This window comes from Polistes fuscatus, unplaced genomic scaffold, assembly GCF_010416935.1.
Source record: "Polistes fuscatus isolate 324 unplaced genomic scaffold, CU_Pfus_HIC Scaffold7, whole genome shotgun sequence".
Lineage (NCBI taxonomy): Eukaryota > Metazoa > Arthropoda > Insecta > Hymenoptera > Vespidae > Polistes > Polistes fuscatus.
The window spans coordinates 7,508,783-7,532,513 of NW_025113151.1; the positions used below are offsets into that span (position 1 = coordinate 7,508,783).

Here is a 23,731-nt window from a genome sequence, read left to right on the forward strand (position 1 = left end):
TTCGAAACAAATTTAACGAGCGTGCGAATGAAAAATCGGCGCGACGAACTTTTGCGAAATCTGACCTCTAACTCCCGCACCCCTCTCATTCTCTCCTACTCTCATTCTATCTTTATTTATCTTTATCTCCGTTCCAAAAAGTATTCCAAAGTTTCAAGATAAGAGAGTGAAAGTTATCTAGCTACCTTTACATTGTCTTTCGAATTATATGAATATTTTTTTCTACATAAAATTGTTTCTTCTTCCCCAATCGCGCTGCACGTTATTCCGTTCGATTAAATGAAATTCTAATAGATCGAACAAAAAAAAGATATAACAATTAAATAATAATAATAATAATAATAATAATAATAATAATAAACCGGTAACGTTGACAACGTGAAATATAACTGGACGAAATAGATTGAATAAAAGAACAAAAGAAAAATCTCTTCCCGAACTAACTTGATTGTTCATATAACAACAACAAAAAGCAACAAGAGAATCGAGATCAAATGAGTCTATCATCGTGTTCAGTATCGGAATGTATTTTTGCACCGTTAATCGAGGTACGTTGCTCTTCCCTAAGGATTCCCGAAGGACAAGAAGGTCTGTGCCTCCTTCTGGGAGGTGTAGGAGTATTCTCGGATTTATCATTCATGATGGAATCGTCGAGACTGTATCGACGCATTGGTTCATCAGGTTTATCCCTAATCATTTTCTTATCGTAATCCTTATTAACGCAACTATCATCATCATCATCATCATCGTCATAAATTAATTCTTTTTCTTCCCATGCGCAAAACGATACTTTCCTTTGATTTTTCGGTGAATTCTTTTTAAGAATATCACCCAATGAAACCGGACGTAGTTCGTTCCTTCTGTCGGGATGTTTATCGATTGGAATAATTTTTGGTTCGATTTGTTCGTTACCACCAGGTGGTGACAAGGATCTATCATCGGGATGATGTTCACCCTTAGAAATATCCTGTTGATCGTTTTGTTCTTTTTCCAACATATCGGACAAAGCTACTTCCAATTCGGTTAAACTGGGTGTCATCGAACTAAAATTACTACCCTCGGCGGCTATCGCTGCTTCTTCTTTTAAAACCTTCAATAAAATTGAATGTTCGTTCTCAACAATCTCGGCTTTGATCTTATTCTCCGGACTTGGTGGCGGGGTCTGGATTTTCTTCATTTTAAGATCCTTTTCGTCGTCCGTATCGAAGAAGGACGTATTTCTATCAGGTAACATCTCACGTGACAACAATTCCTCCGATATCGTCCTGATGATCTTATTTGTCTCACGTAAACGTAATTCCTTCGTTTCGCAGGACACATTAACTGGATCGTTGGGTTCACTCTCGTTCGATAAACTCCTACCAAAGATCATCCTCTTTGAATTAGATCGATCGAAATCATCCTCTTCCTCCTTCCCTCCCTCCTCCTCCTCCTTCTTTTCTTCCTTCTTCTTCTCGGTTTCTCCACCGATGTTATCTGTAAAATAGAAGGGTCGTGTTCTAACTGGCCACGTATTAAACTACCCCTTGTTTATTCTTATTAACTATTACGATTCAATTCGAAGGATTACTTTCGTTTCATTCAAAAAATATACCCGAATAAAATGAATTGATCCGATTAGAACAAACGGGCTCTTTGCATAATGGTGGCTTATCTGGTTTCGATAATTCTTTCGTTTCCTCTTCTATACATCTACAAATAAAATGAAACATTAAACGAAGTATAAATTATATTCATAAAATTTAGTCGGAATGTTTTTTTTACGAACCTGTCCTGTTCCTTTAGAGTACAATTCAACTTGGAATCGTGAACAAACTCGGTTGGTTCCCCAAAGGATACTGGCTTTTCCACTGCGTGAGTATTTTCACGTGTCTGATGAAAATCCACTACGTCACGATCTGCTATCCCTGAATCCTGAAACAATTCAATTGAATTTATTATTTTATATGTAATTATGTTTCTAATGGGGAACACGTTAGTCCAATTTTATAGATAACTATTATTGAATTTGACTAAAATGTAAATCAATCATGTTTTATATTATTGTGCAATATAATTATTTTCAAACATATAATCTATCACGATTATAGATATTATCTTAAATGGTTAATTGAAATCATTTATTTAATAGAATTTATTACGATATATATATATAATATAATTATTTATATTATTTATAAATTGAAACAATTAATTATATTGAATAAATCCAAATGGATTGATAATACGGGAAAATGTCATGAAAAGTTAAATATCGATTTGAAAAGTCAGACTTTATTCTATTCCTTCGAGTTATATACCTCATGGGGCCTTTGGTGGTGGTTCAATTCGCAATTACCGATGTCACCAATGTCCCAATCCTCCAATTTACTTGGATCGTACTTCAAGAATTCAGTCTTGCCATTGGAATCAGTGCAAGGAAGCTTTCCTTCTAGTATTTCATATTCCGATAGATTTCCGGTACTTCCATGACGTGGAATGTAGTCCTCCAATCGAATACTCGTTTTCTGCGTCCAATCAAAACGAATTCTAATGGTTCTTAAATAAATTATTTTTCTTTTTTTTAAATATATAGATGTACATACGACCTTCCTATTACACATCGTTCAATATTCCTATTTCGTAATTTTGATCAGGAAAAAAGGGTTACGGCTATGCTTCGATCGTTCGAGGCTTAAGTTAAAAAGGTTAAATTAGATTTTTCGGTGGGAAGAATTCTACTTGGTAGTTTTAAATCGATAGATTTGAAAGGTAGATGCTACCGGGATGAACTCCGATAATTGGGTGGAAAAGAGAGCATTTCTACTGACGCGTGGAATAAAAATGAGGGGTAAAGAGAGAAATGGAAGAAGGAAAATGAAATAAAAAAAAAAAAAGAAAGAAATAACAAATAAAATATAAAATAAAAAGAAGAAGGGGGAAAGGAAATTGAAGAGAAAGAACGAAGAGAAGGATATATATGAAGAATATACGACAAATATATTATATCTTTCTCTCTCTTTCTTTGATATGCCCGATCTTATATACGTATACCATGAAGAATGTGATAGAAAAAGAATAAATAAAAAAAACAGAAATAAAAATAAGGCCGAAGAAAAGAAATATAAACCTGAGAGAAAGGTAGAAGGAAGGATTCGACCGGAAGAGATCCTGTACTGCTTCTGACGGGTCTCCTCGATCTTATTTTCTCGTCTTCCCCTCGTTCATCGTTGTTCCTTTTCGTCGCGTATCTACCTACATCCAACTCGTCGTAATTTGGAAGACTAACGGTGCTGTAGTTCTTTGGTCTGACATTAATTTCTAATAAATTTCCATCCGTTTTAATAGAATCCTCGATCTGTCGTTTGATTAGAAATTCTTTGGACCTCCTACGCGTATCAACGACGTCTTTTTGATTAGGCGTGGACGAGGAATCCTTGATCGTACGTCCGTTAACGAATCTCTCGTATTCCTCGGTTGTATCGTTTATTTTTTTACTCTGATTAGAATTTTTGTGAATCTTCTTATCGTAGTTCTGGGATAACCTTTTGCCGGAAACCACCTCGCTCGATATTATTCTTCCGGTACCGTTAACCTGTCGAAGAGAAAATCGATAGTTGCGGTCGTTAACGAGCACTTTGGATTTATCGATCACGGAAGAAGTTACTTTTGGCCATACTGATTGGCCAATTATTGGCCACAGGACAAGCGCACTGGGTTCTATGTCTTTCTATCTCCCTTTCTCTCTTTTGGTTCTTCCCTAAACGATCCCATTTACGAGTAACCAAAATTGCCACTTATAATACCTCGGTAATACTCGCCTTGTGCTCGTATATCTCCTTCGTCCTTTTACCCTCCGGCATTACACCCTTTGAATATTCCTTCAGCCTAGAATCTCTCGTTCCATTCGTTTGATTTCGGTAGATGCAACCTTCATCTTCCGACTCCTTCTTCTTCTTCTTCTTCATACCAACATCACCACCACCACCACCATCACTGTCAACCCCACCAACGACATCCTCCATCGTCGCATAATCGTTCGGCAACGTTCGTGGTGAGTTGTTACTCACTACCGACGAATATAACGGCTCCTCACTCGAATCGACGTGCCGCAAATTGCACATCGTTTTATCTGCAATCTCGTCCGGTTTTGGTGGCAATGGTCTACCTCTGTTTCTCTTCTTTCGTCGGGGTGGTGGCACCGGTGTTACGTCTTTCAAATTATTCGATCCTAAATCACATTTATTCATTTTCATTAATATTTATTTTTCAATTATATTTAATCTTTCATTAAATGAACATTTTTCATTTACGAATATTACCAATGGATTTAATCGATTTAAATCAGTTAACATACGAGAATTTCAATGAATTTACTTAAAGGATCATAAAAGTTGTATAATCCTATCGATACAAATTTCTACATATACTTTTATACAGATTATAATTTTTACTCAAAAAATCGTTCGGTTAATGAACGTTTTTCAATTACAAATATAACCAGGACCGGAATTTAATCGATTTAAATCAATTTACATATGAATTATCAAATAAATTTACTTAGAGGATAATAGAAATTGTGCAATCGTATGGAAAACACATTTCTATATCCATCTATTCAAATTATAATTCCTACCCAAAATGTAAATAATTTATTGTACGTGTGGGTTGTCCTTATGAAAAATTAAAGATAAAAACAAGCATGAAGGAAAAAAAAATAGAGAAACAAATTCTTACTGATAGACGTGGGAGTGGTCGTAGGTGGATAGAGATTCGTGTCGATGGTCAAGTTGGTGAGAACCGAGTTAGCTCTTGGTGTACTGGGTACTTCCAAGTTGACGTCCACCCAATCGCTCGGTTGAAAGGGTCTGTCGACAGAGTCGATGCTTCTACCTCTAGTGAGGACATCTCTGGGTGGTGAACCAGCGTATCCAATCTCAGAGCTTCCAATGAAAAATAAAAAGAAAAATTCTCACCCGATGCTACCGTCAAAATCACACGGCACATTATTTTTTTCCCATTGTTTTACTCTCAAACATTTTTCCAATAATTAAAGAACGTTTCTTTTATATTTAAAAAAATGATCAAAAAATATTTACGTATGTATATGTCTTATACAGACACGTATGCGTATGTGTGTAGAAATTTAAAGCAATTTCGTTCAAAGTTTGTATTAAAAAAAAAAAACATGATTGGCCTAAAAAATCCTAATTCTATAACGATCGATAATATCTACGTATACTCGACATAGACATATATCATCTAATTTTATTCAAATAATTGCAAAGATGATTAGAACGAAATTGTTCTCGATACAACACACACACACACACATTTAAGATAAATGTACGTGATACGTAAATCATTGGATTCTAATCGCTAACAGGATGATTAGACAAATATTATGATTGAGAACACATGGTTGTTGAATGATCGGGAAGATTTCTCTGCAGATAAATATACGTAAACCTATATATATATATATAATTTGTGGTAGATTGATTGAAAAACTCATCGTCGGTAACGTGAGTTCTCCTGATTCATGGTTCAGCGTGATTAGTGGGAGGACGTCAATGCGAGCAACGCATATAACGGCCGCCGACGCATGCACTTTATTTATGCACTGCGTTAAGCTCTCTGCCTCATATAATCCAACAACGACGCTACCGTAATTTATGTCCCAACGTGCGCGTATAATCGACGCGAGAACGTCACTCTCATTGTTCCACACTGAATCGGATATAAATTGAAAGCCGAATTATCCGATTAATCCTGGTCCTCAAGCGAATTTCAAGATAAGATCGAAAATGAGAGAGAGAGAGAGAGAGAGGGACGGAAGGAAATAGAAGAATAGGAGAGAGGTAGTAAATGCAAGAGAAAGAAAGAGAGAGAGAGAGAGAATCCTTGAGAACCGATGTCTTTGACGTGCAAATTTACGTTGAAATTCATATCTGAGTTTACTTTGGATTCAATTCTATTATATTAAATAATTTCATTGAAAATATTCAACTTGGTTAAATTAGATTAATTAGATTGTATTTTATTTTTTTTTTTTGATATAAATGAATTTCTCATTTTTTAAATATAATTCTCCTCGCTAGTGAGAAAAAATGTTTTAATTTACGCATATCTTTGAGATAAAACTGATTCCCTGGAATATACAATGTAAACAAAACAAAACGATTTAGAGAAGATGTCAAGATATGTCATTTCTAACGAACGAACACGAAGAAACGCGATCGACTGAAAAATGCATTGCATATATTAACAATAAAAAGTCCAGTATGATTCATCCATGCATACAAATGAATGAAAATCATTTCTACTAACGTGCACATACGAATAGACACCTACATAGAAAACATATAAATATATATATATACAAACAAAATACATATATCTTCTAACTCATATCTCTAAATGTAACTTCGTATTCGTTATCCTTAAAACGGGATATTACTTGGTATAGTATTCACCGGTAAGATTTCTCTTACAAGTTCATTCCCTCTCAAAGTTTTCCTAAGCGAACACATAGCACAATTTGCATTCCTTGTTTATATATAACCGAATAATTAACACGGAAGCGGTTTGACGAACGAGCAAGTAAGTAAGCAAGCAAGCAACCAACCAACCAACCAAACAACAAGTATACTATATATATACACGGACACGAATATATATATTTAAATAAATATATACATATATATATATGTATATGTATGCATGTATAAATATTTGTCCCTTGAGAGATCGAGAGTGGGCCTAATGCGAAAATAAATGGCACTATCTCCACCGTTAATTACAAGTTGACGATAACGTTGGTAACGCGCGCGAGCGCGCGCGAGTGCATCTACTATCTACATAGATACACGTATATATTACATAAACATATACACATATATATGTATATACGTATATACGAAGTAAACGCGTTTGCGGGAACATTTAACGCTAGGATATCACATCTAAATCCTACTAGCAAATTCCTCTTCGATCTTTTATCATTGGATTATTCTCGATTATCTCCGACACCTATGTGTATATCTACCACTTCGTCTAAATAAACGATTGAAATTTCACTCCTAACAATGTACACACCTATACGCAATTGTATATAGAAGTATACATATACAAATACGTATACATATATGCAAATATACATGAACAAGTAGAGTCTATCGTTATCGTTATGGTTATTTTATTATTATCTTTTTATTATTATTTTTATTATTATTATTATTATTATTTGAATGGTATATAACGAGAAGCATTTCTCCAAAACGTTTTCAACCGTCTACCATTTCCGTATGGTTTTAATCTCACATATGTCGCATTGTATATTCCTACCTTCTCTCTCTCTCTCTCCCTCTCTTATTATCTTACTATCTATCTATTTATCTATCTATCTCTATCTCTCTCACTTCATTCGTTCTATATACACATGTATATGTATACGTATATATATATCTCACGTTTACACATAGGTATAGTTTATGCTTTAAATTACGATGCGATGCGGTGGCGTATATATTTACAGATACCGAACGTATATTATAAAAGGAACACGTGTTCTACCGTAACGAGACACCTAAGGAATGTCGATGTAATAAGCGTATATATGCGAAAGAAATAGAAAGAGAACAGAAGAGAGAGAGGGAGAGAGAGATGATACGTTTCACGTTGATAATTATCTCGTTTTATTATTGTCTTTTTTGCAATAAGAGATATGTCAGTTATGAAATTGTTTTTTGAAACGATCAGGGCTTATATTCGATTCACATAATCATCGTTCCGAACTACCCTATTGTTTTAAAGATCGAATTACGTGAATTATTTATTGAAAATATTGCAGGATCGAGTTATATCGTTTAACATTTCTTCAATATCGAATTGCACCTATTGTTAATTCAGATATGTATGTATGTATGTGCGTTTACGTATGCGTGTTTCCGTATGGAAAATGTGAATTAAAAAATAGCGGTAAATATTATTTAAAAAAGTAATCTCGATTTGACGTCAACGGTTATAATTATTGTCTCTTTTTAATTACATACAGGAAATTCATGGGAAATTTTGACAAGACGACAATGTAAAAGTTAAAACGTAACGTCATACCAACGATTAGGTTCAATTGTAAGGATAGAATATAAGACCTTCGTGAATGATGCCAAGTTTGTTATGCCGGTATATTATACCGTTTCGTTGTGAAAGTATGAAGTTGTTCTAGTGACCTCTTAAAAATAAGATCAGGAAGATATTTGTAGTTAGACGATAATATTATAAATTCTTCTCACGATCAATTTAATATGCATCAAGATAATCCTTGAGAATAAAAATAAGAAATATTATGTCTACGTTAAATATCACGCGTTCATTCAATTTATTTTAAATAATTATTAAAGGAATATTTAATTTGCGTTATATTTTAACGTAAAACCTCGAATATACAATTAACAAAAATAAAATATCAACCTACAACACATTGACTCATAAAGATATACAAAAATATTAAAAAAAAGGAATAAAATTCCTAAAATTTCTTTTCTATATAAAAAAGAAATCACAAATATCAATAAATTATCAATCTACAACATTGACTTATTATATATAAAGAAATAAAAAAAGAAACTATTAAAAAAATGGAATAAAATGCTTTTCTCTCTCTCTCTCTCTCTCTCTTTCTCTCTCTCTCTGCGAGAAGTTTCTTTTCGATGTTCATCGAAGATAGGCGTATTGCGGTGGCGTTGAGGATGGCGATCCTACCAGAGAATGTGACCATTTAAGGTCGACCCAACCAGGTTTGCTTGTGCTCTTTCGCTTCACGTCTCACCACTGATCCCGATTCATTCCAATTCATTGTTGCTCACTTCAACTAAAGGCTTTACCTTTAACGTTGAAGGCGTGTTCTCTTTCTCTCTCTCTCTCTCTCTCTCATCGAAAGACTCGATCATTCGATTCGGATTTCACTTTGTCACTATCACAATCCCCTTCGTGTCACCGGTTGCACCTCTTTCCTGCTTCTCGCTAATAGGTCGTTGCACGAGATCACCCAGGATTATGCTACGTTAATTGGACTGGCCTTGCCGTCGCAAAACGATTGTCCTTCGCGTACTTCGTTAACGAATTCTGACTCGTATTTCAATGTTATTATTTATTATCTTTTTCTCTGTGTTCTATTTTATTTTATTTTATTTTATTTTATTTCATTTTTGTTTCCTTTCGTTTTATTTTATATTACTTTATCTTATTTTATTTTATTTTATTTTATTTTGTTTTGTTTGGCAACTCTTTTCTTCTCTTTTCTTCTCTTTTTTCTGTTTTTTTTTGTTTTTACGTTGTTTAGATTTGTTTTCACGCGCGTGTGTGTGTGTGTTTGTGTAAAGTTGTGTCACCGGTATTATACCTACCTCGTTACTCTTTGAGTGGCACCACCGAGAACAGAACCCTCTTCTTTTAAGCTCGGATAAATCTACAAAAGAAATTCATCCCTTAATTAGATAAATTTATTATTGGTCGTCTATTGAATAAAGATAATGAGAATTAGCTTTGGAGGATAATGTGTTTATCAAATCTTTTAAATAAATTTTCATTAATCCCGATTAAAATTGTATTAAATTAAAATTGTATTTAATTTAGTCTACGTATATACGAGAAAAAAACATAAAAAAGAAGTTTAATATATTCGTCTTATTATAATTTTTTATTTAAACAAATTGTAATATCAGATTTGTATGAATTGTTTTTTAGGAAGGATGGAAAAAAAAACGAAAGAAAACGGAAAAAGAAATTGGCACGTTCGAGGAATGATTTTTTTTCAATCTCACGCGACACGTTCCAACGAATCTCATTGAAATCGATGGTTAAATTGACCTTGAAGAAAAAAGCAAAACGAAAATAAAGACAGAAAAAGAGAGAGAGAGAGAGAGAGAGAGAGAGAAGAAAGTTCCTTTAAAATCGTCCCTCCTTCCAGAAACGTGTTTTACGAGGTACAATTTTGAAGGGTAAAACGACGATCCTTGCTACAAACGGTTAGACGAAAGAAAGAAAGAAAGAAAGAAAGAAAAAAGCAAAATGGCAAAAAACCAAAAAAGAAAAAGAAAACAAAGCTTTTAGGGTTACTACACCCTATAGTAAACAGGGAAGTTAAAGGGCTCTTTGGATATCGGTTAAGGTTTTTATTGCTTTCTACCATTTTATAAGTAGACCGAAAAATTCAATAGATAGAAAGAGAAAGGGGATGAATAAAACAAAAAAAAGAAAGAGCATGGAGAATGTTAGAGAAAGGAAAAGTAAGAGGAAGTTGGTTGGAGAAAGATTAACGGAAAGTTAAACGGAAAAAGAGAAACAGGAAATCACTGATTCTAAGAGAGAGAGAGAGAGAGAGAGAGAGAGAGGGAGGGAGAAAAGAAGAGAGCGAAAAAGATTGAAACTAAATTTAAAGGAAACAGAGAGAGGGATAAAAAGATTTAGAATAAATTCAAAAAAGAGAGAGAGAAATATAGTGATAGAAAAAAAAAGGGAAAAAGAGTGACTGTATAAGATAAAAAGATGCAAAAGAATAATACGAATGCAGAAAGAAAAAAAGATACACGAATAAATAAATGAATAGAGAAAGACAAATAATAATATAGGGTAGAAAGTATAACTATAAGTTAGTAAGATAAAGAATAATATTAATTCATAAAATATAATAGATAGATAAATAAATAAATAAGAAGGAGTATAGAGAAAAGTAGAAAATGAAAGAAAGTTGTAGTAGTAAGACGAAAAGAGAAATAGTAACGCGAATAAAAAAAAGAAGAAAATAATCGACAAGTGGAGAGAGAGAGAGTGAGCGAGTTTCTTATTCACTCTCAATGAGCGAGTGAGTGAGTAAGAAAACATATAAAAATATGAAGAGAAAGAAAGTGACAGTGTAATATAGAAAGTGAAAGAGTAACATAAATACAAAGCGAAATAAATAGCTTATACAGATAGATAGATAGATAGATAGATAGATAGATAGATAGATAGATGGATAGATATCCGAGTAGAGAAAGAGATGAGGGTTGGTAGGATGAAAAATTAGATTTAAGCTTGACGGAACGACACTCGTGCTCGCGTTGCCGAAGTTTCTCTATTGTCTGGGTGCGTACAGTTGTAAAATTAAATTGAACCTACAGGTGGCATCCAGGGACGAGTAGGAATAATTTAAATTTTAAAGCAAGCACCCCCGTTGTCCCGTGCCAGCCGGGAATTTCGTGCAACACGGGAGTTTGCTTCAGAGCTGTCAGCTACTCTCATACTCTCTCTCTCTCTCTCTCTCTCTTTCTATCCCTAGCTATCCCACTCACTCTTCGACTATCTATCCATATGCATCTATCTATCTATCTATCTCTATCTCTCTGGAACGTTAGTTTCCCTAACGAAGGAAAATCTACTCATGAATTCCCTTTCAGACAATCTAAATCCCCGATTAATACGATCAGAAATCAACAGAATTCTGTGTTTTCGTGTTTTTCAATATGAGATCTATCGATGATCACCTTTTGAAAATACTTATATTTATAATAGCAACTAAATGCAACATGCTAATGAAAAAAAATATGTTAATTTTTTGAATTTTGGTTTCTTTTTCTTTTATTGTTATTTTTCTTATATATTTTCTCTTCTTTTTTTTCTTTTTTTTTATTATTATTTTGAAAACAGACGCAGAGACGATTTGGACCGTGACGCTCTTGGCGAAGGCTTGCATAATCGACGATCAACTCGACAACGAGCAACTCGACTCGGTCGTGCGAGTTGTTGCATAATTCTCTTTGTATCCTCGGGAACATGAAAACACGATTACGTTGAAAAGGATGGGATAAAGCACAAAAAAGTATATGTATAAACCTATACGTATGTCTGTGTTATATACGAGTAACCTATCGATAGATAAAGAAACGAAATTTCCTATGTAATATTTTGCGTGTAGTCCTTATTTAAATGATAAAATTATATTAGAAACATTTAAAAGTATTAAAAAACATTAAATTAACGAAATTATGTCATTCCTATTTAAAATAATCGATATAACTCGACGAAGATCGATCTGAAAAAGTTTAGAATAAATTTAAAATCATTCGAACTATTATCTCCATGATAAAATAAACGAAATTATTATCGCGTATTTAATTTAAATTTTTCGATGCCGAAAACTCGTAAAAAATATAAAAAAAAAACAAGAAAAAAAATTTAAATTAATATTTAAAAGAAAAAATAGTAATATAAATGGTAAAAATTTGATCGTATCGTATTAAAACGTTTCTATCATAACTGATTTAACTCATAATTAATGAAGATCGATTTAGGTAGTCTTTGGGGGGGAAAAAAAATACAAAGTAATAGAAGAAGAGATGTTAAACATCCTGAGGAAGATAAAAAGAGATAAAGAGAGACAGAGAGAGAGAGAGAGAGAGAGAAAAGAGATAACTGAGAAACAAGCTTGTGAGTTACGAGCGGTCGCTTATATTATAACGCGACACGAGGGTAACATCCTGTCGACAAACTATAACATATGAACACTCACTCCCTTCAGAAATCGTATCTACACGTATCGTACACGAGAGTTTCACATCACGCCTCTACCCTCAACGTTTACATTGCAAATTCGTTAGATAAACTTCGTCGAGCTAGTGAGAAAGGATAGATACGAATACAGGAAGAGTGTAGGGGGGTGGGTGGGAGGTGATAATTGACCGATCGAACAAAATTGATCTCCGATGGGCGTAGAGCAAAAATTGTCCTTTCCATTTAACGCTAAACCTTGCAGACAATTTACGTATACTACTTATTTATATCATAATCTGTCTCAAACGTATTATTATGTTTTATATAATATATAATTCTCATTTTTATAAATTACGTACAACGTCTTAACGGAACGGTTCGATTAACTTGAATTTAATTATTGTTAGCGATTATGAAAAGGAAAAATAAAATAGAAAATAATAATCAATAATTTTGTAGATAGTAATAAAATAATAAAGAATATACGTGGGTAGATTGAAAATGTGTTAGAGCCTATGAAACGCAAACAATTTTCTTACGGTAAAACTCATTTTTATTTACAAAAACAGAAAGAATCAAAGTTTTGTTCTTTTAACGAGGCTCAAAACTTTTCAACCCACCGACGTAATATCGAGTAAAGAATTTAAATTTTAAAATTAACGACCGATCACATTTGACCGATCGCTGTATTTTTAATGTCGAAAAAATTCTTTCGTATTATCGAGGAGATAAATCAAATTTTGAATTTATCGTCGGTCTTTACGTTCTTACATAATCAACGTGGCATTCTATCCAAATAAAATAAATTTTGAACGTCGATTCGATGTAACGCGTAGACATTTACCGTATGCACGTACGTAGAGATATGTGTATTTAGGTTTATGTGTGATCTATCTCGTACGTATTATTGCTTATTAACAACTTGCAGTCGTTAAATAGTCGACGATGAGTTTGTAACTGCGCCATCGAAGGTACCTATGCAACACACGTTTTTTTACTTCGACGAGTAACATCGTAACTCGTTTAACTCTCTTAGCCTTGAGCCGGAAAAATCTTCTCATGCTTACCCATACATTTTAAAACGAATATCCACGGAGTAAAGTAGTCGCAAAAAAATAACGAAATGAAATGCATCATGCTAGATCGATGGCATCATCCTACACGTAAATGATTCATACACGTTATTTCCTCTTTTCTTATTATTGTTATTCAACTTCTTTATATTTTCACATTCTTAAATACCTATATATATATATAGTATTATTATTTTACTTTATTTATATAATTTTATTTTCAACAAGTATTGAAACGTAATTGAATATTTTATTCTATATACATATATGTATATATGTGGGTGGGTTAAAAAATTTTGAGTCTAACATAAACAAATCTTTATTTATATATTTTTTATTTTTGTCAGTTAAGCCATCAGACTGTGTTTTAATAAACCACGATTACTACTATTACTAGTATATTTCGGTTACTTTTATTTAAAAAATGGAATAAAAATTGTATTATCAAAACCCAAAACTCTTCAACCCAGCTCTTGTAAATATAAAGAAAAATATTAGTTCCAAGATTTTCTTATTAATGATATTCTCATCGTCTCATTAGAAATGAAAAAATAAGATAATTCTTTTTCAAAATGAGTTAGTCATTTTGAACCTACACAGTATATAAATATATACATGTCATTAAGATTTACGCAATTGTCACGATCCTGTTGTTGCGATGTAAGTAGCTAAGAAACGTGAAACGTGAGAGAACCGATGTAAAAGTAGACCCCAGACAAGCTATAATTTCGTTGGTATGCAAAAAGTTACATCTAAGAAAGTTCGCGTTGTTTTTCTTTTCCTTTTTTCTTCCTCATACGTGTACATACCACATGCGCACAAAAACATATATGATCTCGTATTTTTAAATTAATTCAAAAATCTAGCTAATGTTTCCTTTTTTTTTGTATGTGTGCGTCAGTCAAACGCTCTCTAGAAAACTATTTTATAAAACGTGTCAGCCATACCAGTTGCGATTTCTCGTTTAGCACGTAACTTATCGCACTTAAACTAATTGACACTGCATATCGGTAACTCGAGAAACGGCCAACTGCTCTTCTTATTCTTCTATCTTTCTTTTACTATCTAACTATCTATCCAACAGTGTTTCATTTTAGTTTTCTTATTTTGCAATAAGATTCCTTACTTAGATCGACACCTGTGTATTCTAACGTCCTTCGACTCTCGTTTTCTATACGATAAACGTTCTATTTTTATCTACGTCTAACCTCTTTTCGTGCATTAAGTATAAAATAAAGAAAAATATTTTCTTAATTATTACGTAATATAATACAACTGAGATTTTCAATGACGTTGACGGTAAAGTCGACACGCGTTAATTCACTTTTAATTCTATCAAAATGTTCTATCTTTCTTTTTGTTTTTTTTTTCTATTTCAATATTGAAGAAAATATTATAATATTACCAACGATGATAATTAATCTCACGAAGATTTATGAATATTATCATTAAAATGAAGTTAATTGTAACGATGTAGTAACACCCCCCCCCCCCACTCCCCAAATGGACGATATTAAATCGCAATGGAGATCTATCAATGTCAGAAATAAACATTAAATCGATAAATCTATCGAATTTATAATCTATAATTTATTCGTACGAGATATATTCTATTACTGAATATTCATTAGAATTTTTCCCTATCTTCCATTGTTAAAAATAGAAATATAAACACGCCTAACGTTTAAATACCGTCACACGAGTAAACAATTCTTGCAATAATATTATCTGATATTCTGAATGGAAGAAAAAAAGAAAACAAAATAGGAGAAGAAAAATATATCTTTCCATTGTTAAAATTCAAGAGAATGGAAGAAGGAAAAGAGGTAGACAAACAAAAATAAATAAAAATACAATTGGTTTCTTTTTACATACCCGATGAGCACATCGAACAAAGACCCGATCCAAAGGGGATTTCGAATCCTGAGCCTTTGAAGTCTTTTCCTTGCACCAAGCTTGGCCCATTTTGTTTTGTTTTTCTTTTTTCTTTTCAAAAGAATCTCGATAATTTTGGAAAATAATAAATTTTGTTGGTTAACTAATTAATCGGTTCTTTCGAGTGGCAACAAATATTTCCTCTCTCCCGTTTATTCTTGTTTCCTTTCTCTCGCCGTCTCAATTTCTTTTTCTTTTTCTCTTTTTCTGGTCAACGATAATAACGAAATAGTATAATGTAGGCCATCTTGAGAGCCGTTCCTCGTGACCTGCCGCAACTGACGTACAACATTAAAACCACCGTAGTCGGTCAAACGGTCGAGGAGAGTTCTCGAGTCACAGTCTCTCTTTCGAATCTCAAACTAACCAAATAAGAAGAAGAAGAACAACAACAAAAAGAAAAAAAAAGAAGAATAAGATGATACACGAAAGGAAGTTAAGTGAGAAAAAGAAGAAGAAGAATAAGAAAGGTATAGAACGTCGTAAAGGTATTTCACGATGCGTGACCTTCTCTCTCGCGATGCTTCAGCGAACTACAGTAAAAACGCATTCCTTCAGCCTCAAAAGCTGACTCTCTACGAAATATCACAATATTTCCTCACTCACAAAAAACAAATAATCTATGCAAAACCTTAAATCCAATATTATTAAACGTTCAATAAATAAACTTGTTGAGATTTCGTTTAAAAAAACATACGATACCACATGGAAATAATAATCCTTGATCAGTAACAAACAAATCTTACGAATATATTTCAATACGGGAATAAGAATAAGAAGAAGAAGAAGAAGAAGAAGAAGGCGTGTCCCGGAAACATACGAATAAAGAATTCCACAATACCGATCTTAGAAGAATCATTAATAAAATACATCGGTTCGTTTAGCGATAATTAAAGGTACAAGGATGCTGGACCTGGACCAGTCAAGGCCCAATAGTAAGAGTGAGTGCGAGTGAGTTTGAGAGAGAAAGAGAAAGAGAAAGAGATGCGTGCCAGGAGTGTGTTAGCACCGTTAAACGCAAAGAACCGATGACGATCGAACGTACGGCACTACTCGTACGCGGATACCGTACATACTGGACAGGTAGCTCTCATGCGAGCAGGGACCGAGCTATCCAGCTGGTATAGTTTGATTGTATAGGTGCTGTAGGTATGCAGTCGCGACACGGTGACTCCAACGAGCTGCCTTTCTAACCGCAGCCTCCGCACAACGCTACACTATATTACAGACGAGACTCATCTTTTTATTTCTCTTTTACTCTTCTTTACCTTTCTATTCAAATTTCTTCTTATCTTTTTTTTTTTTTTCTTATATAAAATCTTTCAATACGTTCTATCTAATTAGCTTGATTTTATTTAACGCGATTCGCATTATATTTCTTGATATTATAATAATAATAATAATATATCGGTCATTGTGTTTTGTAATTACATAGAGTGCAAGTAATAGAAAAAAAAAAAACGAAAGTACGAATAGCGATGGATTGCTATTCCTACACCGGTGTATCGAGGGTTGCCTATCTATTGGCGTTTGTTTCCAACCAATTTTTCGTTTTAATTTATTATTAACAAAAGGATTCATTTTGAAAACGAATTATTGATAGTTTTATGTACGTAGAGTTTTCGTTGTTAATCGTTTGTGGTTAATTTTGATCGATACAATAACAATTTTGAGTAATAGTACAAACCTACACAATACTCGGGGTACTTTCACTCATCGGGGCTAATCGTTGTCGTCGGTAAAACGAGATTAGCTGCTGTAAACCTGGCTTCTCGTCTTCTCACCCTCTTCTCATTGTAATTAACTGCAACTTGCAATTAGAGGTACGGTCTGAAGCGTAGTCGAATCATTCGTAACTTAACTTAATCTAACATAAGTCGAATTCTGTTGAACAATATTTTGAATATTTTACCTTAACATTTCCTATATACAAAAATATGATTGTTCTATCGACAAACGTGACTTTTCATCTTTTCCTCCATCCCCCCCCTGCTCCTTAGAATTAACTGAATTTTCAATTAATAATGAGATCTAAATCAAATTCCTTTGGACAAAATTTGGAATATTTTATCTAACAATTAGTATGTAAAATATGATTGGTTTTAATAATAAAATTGGTTAGATTTTAATCGAATTTAACTTGAAAAGTTCTAATGAAAATGTAAGTTTAATCGTTGAATCTCAAAATGAGAAAATACTCCAGAGAAAGGAGGGGTAGAGGGAGGAGGGGTTTGAACAATATTCTTGATCTTGATCTTCGTCCTGAAGTCGTCATTCAGGTTCGATTGAAGTAACCTTGTTTGGACGTGGAGGTCGATACTGTGAAATAGCGGAATCTGAACTCTCGTGGAAGTGGTCAGGTGGCGTCAACCAGTTTGCGTGATAACTGCTAAAGGCTTACGGATCGTGCCTCCCGTCTTCGTGGCTTGTACAAGCTACAGTAAATAAAACGAAAAGAGAAAGAGATAGAAACTATGAACAAACAAATAGAAATTTAACGAGAAAGATCAAGAAACAGTCAGTCGAGAAGTTTAAATAATAATAATGATCGCGTCGAGATAATCATGACTAGGAAGAACCCACAAGGAATCTTCTTCGTAATTTCAAAAGAATATTCACATCGAAGATATTCCCTATTTAATTAGAATAAATTACAAGAAAAAAATCAAATAAGGCATTTAAAATTCTGTAATGAAAAAAATTATGATCCGATTTATATTACAAGATTTTTGTTACACGCACAATGCTTTTTGTTTCGGGATTTAAAATATACAAATTTGTAAGATTTAAAATGTATGATCTAATCTGATTTATACGTTAAAATTAAATTTGTTGCATGTTTGCATGCATGCATCGTAGTTTATATCTGCAAAAATTTTGTAAACAAATTAATAAGATTTAAAATCTATAAACACATTAAAATTATTATTCTAAATTGCAATATTTTGATATTATAATGATCCACTTATCGCGAACGAATTAACGAAGACTAAAGAGGAAACCCGTGGTTTTCCTCCTAGTATCCAATTAATTCTTACAACACGATGACCTCAGCTGATCGTCTTTATAAACAAATTGTTCGAAGAATATAACAAGATAATAAGAAGGAAAATAAAAAATCCGTTGATGATCTAACGACTAGTCAAATTGTACAACGTGATGAGGGATAAGAGATACATATTTTAAAATTATACTTATATTATAAATCTAATTCCTTTTTCTTTCCCCCTCCCCTCTACTCCTTATTCGTTTTTTTTTATTTTTTATCTTACTACGAAATATTTCATTAGAATTTTATCGATAACATTTTATATAAGTCTCGTCGTAAAAAATATCATTGTTCAATCGGCATTTTTATTATTTTCTATGATTAATTCTATATATTATTTAAAATTGATCTTTTATCAAAGTAATTCGATTATTATATATTTATAATTATTTATTTATTTTTACTATGTGTTAGCAGAAATGAAAAGAAACGGGTAAAAAAGAAGAATTACTTTGAAAAAATATATATCTTTAACGGTGGTTATTAGAAACAATTATTCTCTCTCACTAACTTTTCACTAAATTAATTAAATATAATCTACACACTCTCTCTGTTTATCTAAAACTAATTATCTAAAATATCTCATTGTCATATATATATACATATACATATATATCACACATGTTACTTCGTATATTCTAACAAAACTAGTTCTTAATTAAAAATATAAAAAGACAAATAATCTGATAAAATAAAATGTCACGATCGTTAGCAAGAATTTCGAGGAAAGATACAAAGAAATATTGCTTTGTTCGAAAAGTAATTAAATTCATCAAATTTGACAATTCACGATGATTTAATAAAAAAAATCCTTTGGATTTTTAAATTATGAATTAAAAAACAAAAAAATCGTCTCTTATCTAACATCTCGGAATAGGAAAAGAAAAAAGTTGAAAATTACTTTTCGAACAACGTATTAAAATAAAATCTAATAATATACGGCGAGATATTTGTTTAACCTAAATTAACAAAACATGAAATATCACAGCTATACACATATACATATATAATATTTATCGCATGATATCGTGCCCCATTACTTTGTTAATGTAGATTAGAAGGCATATTAGAGAGTCAGTTGAAATTGAAAATAAACATCGATTGGAAAAAGGAAAGAAAAATTGCAATGATTATGTCGATTCGATTTCCGATTAATTAAAATGATGATGATAGTCACAACACGAGCGTTGATATGCGTTCGACGTTGCTGATATGTTAAATGCAAAAATGCAAAAACGTATGCATCTTTGTCCGTATCAATAGGATGACCTCACTTCGACCTAACCTTCGATCGTTAAACATTAAATATTCTATAATAATAATATTCGGTGTTGGAAAATAAATGATGAATAAAAAGTAACATAAAAAAAACAGAAAATAGAAACTAATTCCAGCTAAAAGTCCGTCCTAGTAATCTTTCTTTTCAAAAAATATAATAATAATAATAATATTAATATTAATATTATAGCAGTTAGAGTAATTATATTAAAATTAAGGTTATATTAAGTATATTTATATTAGCTTTCCGTTGCGTGTTCAGTTAGTTATAAGATGTGTGTATTAATGCGAAAAAATGGTAAGGATGTGTTAAACGTTTGTAAAGGGAACGGACCTATAAAACCCGTAAAAGGGAGAATAATAAAGATAATAATATTAATATTAATAATAACAAAATAATATTAACACGTTGATTATAAATTAATTACTATTATTTTATTTTAATTTATTTTTTTTTAATAACTAATTTATTCTTTTACTATAATACATTTTTTGATATAATAATAATATTTACTATATTTAAAAAATGTATTATATCGTATATTTAACAATAAAATCATACAATCAACGTGTTAATAATGATAACAATAATAACAATAATAGTAATAATAATAATAATAATTACCGACATTCAATTTGTAAAGATTTCTCTTCTCTTTTTCCTTCCCTATTACTATTAAATAAATCTAACAATAAATGGAAAATAAAATGATCCAAAAATCACCTAACATTCAAACACAAAGAACACCAAAACTATTTATCATCAGAAATGAAAATATCTTCTTCTAATAAAATTCATTGCCCATTTTATCGTCCCTAAAATTTACTCAAAAGAAATGGGACTCGATTACAAAGATTTGCTTGATCTTCCCGATAAACTGAATTTTTTAATATCGAATGGTATCGATTTCGAATAAGGAAACTCGCTTCCTCTTCTAATTTCACGACGATTTAATACGTCACTTCTTTTTCGTCTTCTTCTCCTTCGTTTTCTATCATTCGTCAAAGAATTCGTCAAAGAATTCGTCAAAGAATTCGTCGAATTATCTTCGAGAAACGAAGAACTCGATGATGATTTTATTATATCGTTTCGATTATGATTATTTTCAAACGAGATCATCGAGGAAGATGATAAATATTCTTCACTAGTTTTCAACAAGTCATCTCCTTGATCGTTCCTTCGTTTTTGTCTGTCCTTTTCTTCGCGAAGTAATCTCATAGATTTCGACCATTGATTTACATCGAATTGTGGAAATATAAACGTCGATTTGACTGTTTCCTCGTCCCCGATTTTAAAAGGATATAATTTCCAGATTTTTGTGGCTTTCTCTAAAAGATCCTTGGACTTGCACAACATCATTCTGAAAGGTAATCTAAGAGAAGAAAAATTATATTTGTTAATTTTCTTTTTATTTCATATATATTAATTCCATATTTCTTTTTTTTATATTATTAATCTCTTCAAGGCCGTTGCAACATATTTGCAAACATATAATTTTAAATCCTATTTTGTTTTTTATCATAAAATCAATCCTACTTGCAATAAGATAAATAACACTCACACGTTTCATGTTTTATTTTATATTTTATGTAGGTATCATTAAGAAAAAAAAAAAGAATAAAAAATGTTCTTAATATTACCGAAATACAAAAACTTGGCCTTGAAGAGACGAACGATTAAAAGAAATTTATCTACCTGGATGGTAGGCAACCCTGCAAGGAATAAACCGTAAAGTGACCTTGATAATTCAATTCGATCTCCGAATGAATTCTATCGTTGTTAATCGATCGATAAAATCTTTGAGTATTTGGGTTTCTATTGAAAATAAATGAACAAATATAAATTAATGAGCTTAATTACTTATACGGATAATGATCTAAATATATATATTTACCTTATAAATTGGCAAGGTGGTAAATCAGGTGGCACGTAAAGACAAGAATGAAGTTTATCGGGATAATCGATCGGTGATATAATCGATAATGGAGACTTGTTGGATTTTATAGACGAAACGAGATCATTCTCGTGGAAGAGATTGTTTTGGACGGAAGTTGATTCTCCTCCCGAAACTATCAGGAAAAGAAAGAACATAAAACATTCCAACGGATTAAGCCTCATCCTTTCCGATAGTCACTTTAAACTCGTCCTCGTATATTCAAAATTTTCTATAACAAATAAAATGAAAAAAAAAAAAGAATTCTTCGAATCATAAAAATATAATCATTCGTACACAAAATTATCGTATAATTGTTGAAATTCCATACGTGGTCGTATAAATAATTCATAAAATTAATTAATTGACAAATTATCAAACAATATTATAAAACTAACGTATACAACCCTGTAAAAAATAAAATAATTGATGATATGTGAATTAATTTATATATATATATGAATATCTGTAAAAACAAATTAAATAGACTTGATGCAAATAAAATATATACCAATAAATAAAAGAAATATATTACAAATTTGTAAATATTGTAAACAAATAACAATAACAATAACAATAATAATAATAATAATAAAAATAATACAAGAGAAAAATCAATCTCTAAAACTTTGACGAAATATTTGCTTGATTTTAAATCAAAACGATAAATATTATACGAAAAATAATACAAAAGATCAAAAACCTATGATTAATAAATTGATATTAATAGAAATATACTTTGGTAGTATCGTATATTTAATGGTAGTCACTTAATTACATCCACACATATACATCAATATATCTGGCAACATAATTGGATAAAGGTATGAGAGTGCAATACTTTAAGTTAATTTATTAACTTTCGTCGAGCGATTAAAGCGAACTAGCCGGTCCGATATTGCCTCTACCAAATAAATGGAGGATCCTGTGTATATATGTATATATGTGTGAATGTTAGTATGTGTGAGAGAGAGAGAGAGAGATAGAATGTAACTAGACGACATTGTTCGTGCACGGATAATATCGGCATCGCGACGCTAATAGCTGTAACAATGATAACCGGCCGTTATCGCATCCAAAGTGGTACAGAACAGATAGACGAGGACAGGGAAGAGCATGGAAAACAAACTCGTCGTGTAGTCCTCGTACTCATCATCGTCATCGTCATCGTCATCGTCATCGTCATCGTCATCGTCGTCGTCGTAGTCATCGTGATCGTTTAATTAGGATATTCTATTTACAAAAACAAAACAACCAAATTTACAATCCGAAAGAAATTCAATAAAAAATCATACATGTATAATATAATTGAATATACTATTTTTCTTTATACGTCTTTTCTTTTCTCTCTCTCTCTCTCTCTCTCTTTCTTTTTCTGATTCTCTATCTAACGACGGGGATATTCCTCGAATAACAACTTGGTGTTTACACATCGACCAAGAGAAGAGACTACGAAAAAATACGACGATGACGATGATGATATCTGAAGAAGATAAAAAGTATGACAAGACGATACGATATTAATAATAATAATTATTATTATTATTATTATTATATTATTAATATTAATTCTTTGTTTTTCCATATACATATTTTTCTTTTTTATTTACATTATACACGTTCCGATAATATTAAAAAAAGAAGGAAAATGCATTCCGCGGAGATTGCACTCTGCACAGAGGATTATATTGCCCAGATCGATATGCAAAGCTAGTAAAAGACAGAGATAGTCAAAGAGAGAGAGAGAAAGGGAGAGATAGGGATGCTGATACAGGCAGATAATGCTAGCACTGGACACGCGACACTGCCAACGTTTAATCGTGCCTAACGTCCGGTAACGATTCGCGTGCTAGCCTATTATATATATATACCTGCATATGTGTACGTGTATATATATGGGTAGGTGAATATGTGCATGTATTTAGATTCTCAATGCGCGTGTAGGTATATAT

The 23,731-nt window shown here is 32.0% G+C and overlaps 2 protein-coding genes across 7 annotated transcripts in view; both read right to left on the bottom strand.

Moving 5' to 3' along the window:
* LOC122524186 overlaps positions 1-23,731 on the bottom strand; it is a 26,121-nt gene continuing 2,390 nt past the window's right edge. Inside the window, exons 1-11 of one of the 5 annotated variants that reach the window (XM_043646296.1) lie at positions 17,431-17,464; positions 17,206-17,322; positions 15,459-15,796; positions 9,387-9,448; positions 4,717-4,922; positions 3,801-4,210; positions 3,110-3,574; positions 2,301-2,507; positions 1,769-1,914; positions 1,595-1,692; positions 1-1,476 (exon numbers count right to left, since the gene is read on the bottom strand). In XM_043646296.1, the coding sequence (XP_043502231.1) occupies positions 491-1,476; positions 1,595-1,692; positions 1,769-1,914; positions 2,301-2,507; positions 3,110-3,574; positions 3,801-4,210; positions 4,717-4,922; positions 9,387-9,448; positions 15,459-15,548 (2,670 nt within the window). In that variant the 5' untranslated portion in view covers positions 15,549-15,796; positions 17,206-17,322; positions 17,431-17,464 and the 3' untranslated portion in view covers positions 1-490. Of the gene's footprint in view, positions 1,477-1,594; positions 1,693-1,768; positions 1,915-2,300; positions 2,508-3,109; positions 3,575-3,800; positions 4,211-4,716; positions 4,923-9,386; positions 9,449-15,458; positions 16,094-16,220; positions 16,504-16,527; positions 16,596-17,205; positions 17,323-17,430; positions 17,465-23,731 lie in introns of those variants that run through there. The other 4 variants (XM_043646297.1, XM_043646295.1, XM_043646298.1 and 1 more) reach the window with 4 other exon arrangements.
* LOC122524190 overlaps positions 20,502-23,731 on the bottom strand; it is a 15,947-nt gene continuing 12,717 nt past the window's right edge. For both annotated transcript variants that reach the window (XM_043646318.1, XM_043646317.1), the window contains 3 exons: positions 21,741-22,011; positions 21,542-21,661; positions 20,502-21,218 (listed from right to left, as the gene is read on the bottom strand). In XM_043646318.1, the coding sequence (XP_043502253.1) occupies positions 20,693-21,218; positions 21,542-21,661; positions 21,741-21,964 (870 nt within the window). In that variant the 5' untranslated portion in view covers positions 21,965-22,011 and the 3' untranslated portion in view covers positions 20,502-20,692. The remainder of the gene's footprint in view (positions 21,219-21,541; positions 21,662-21,740; positions 22,012-23,731) is intronic.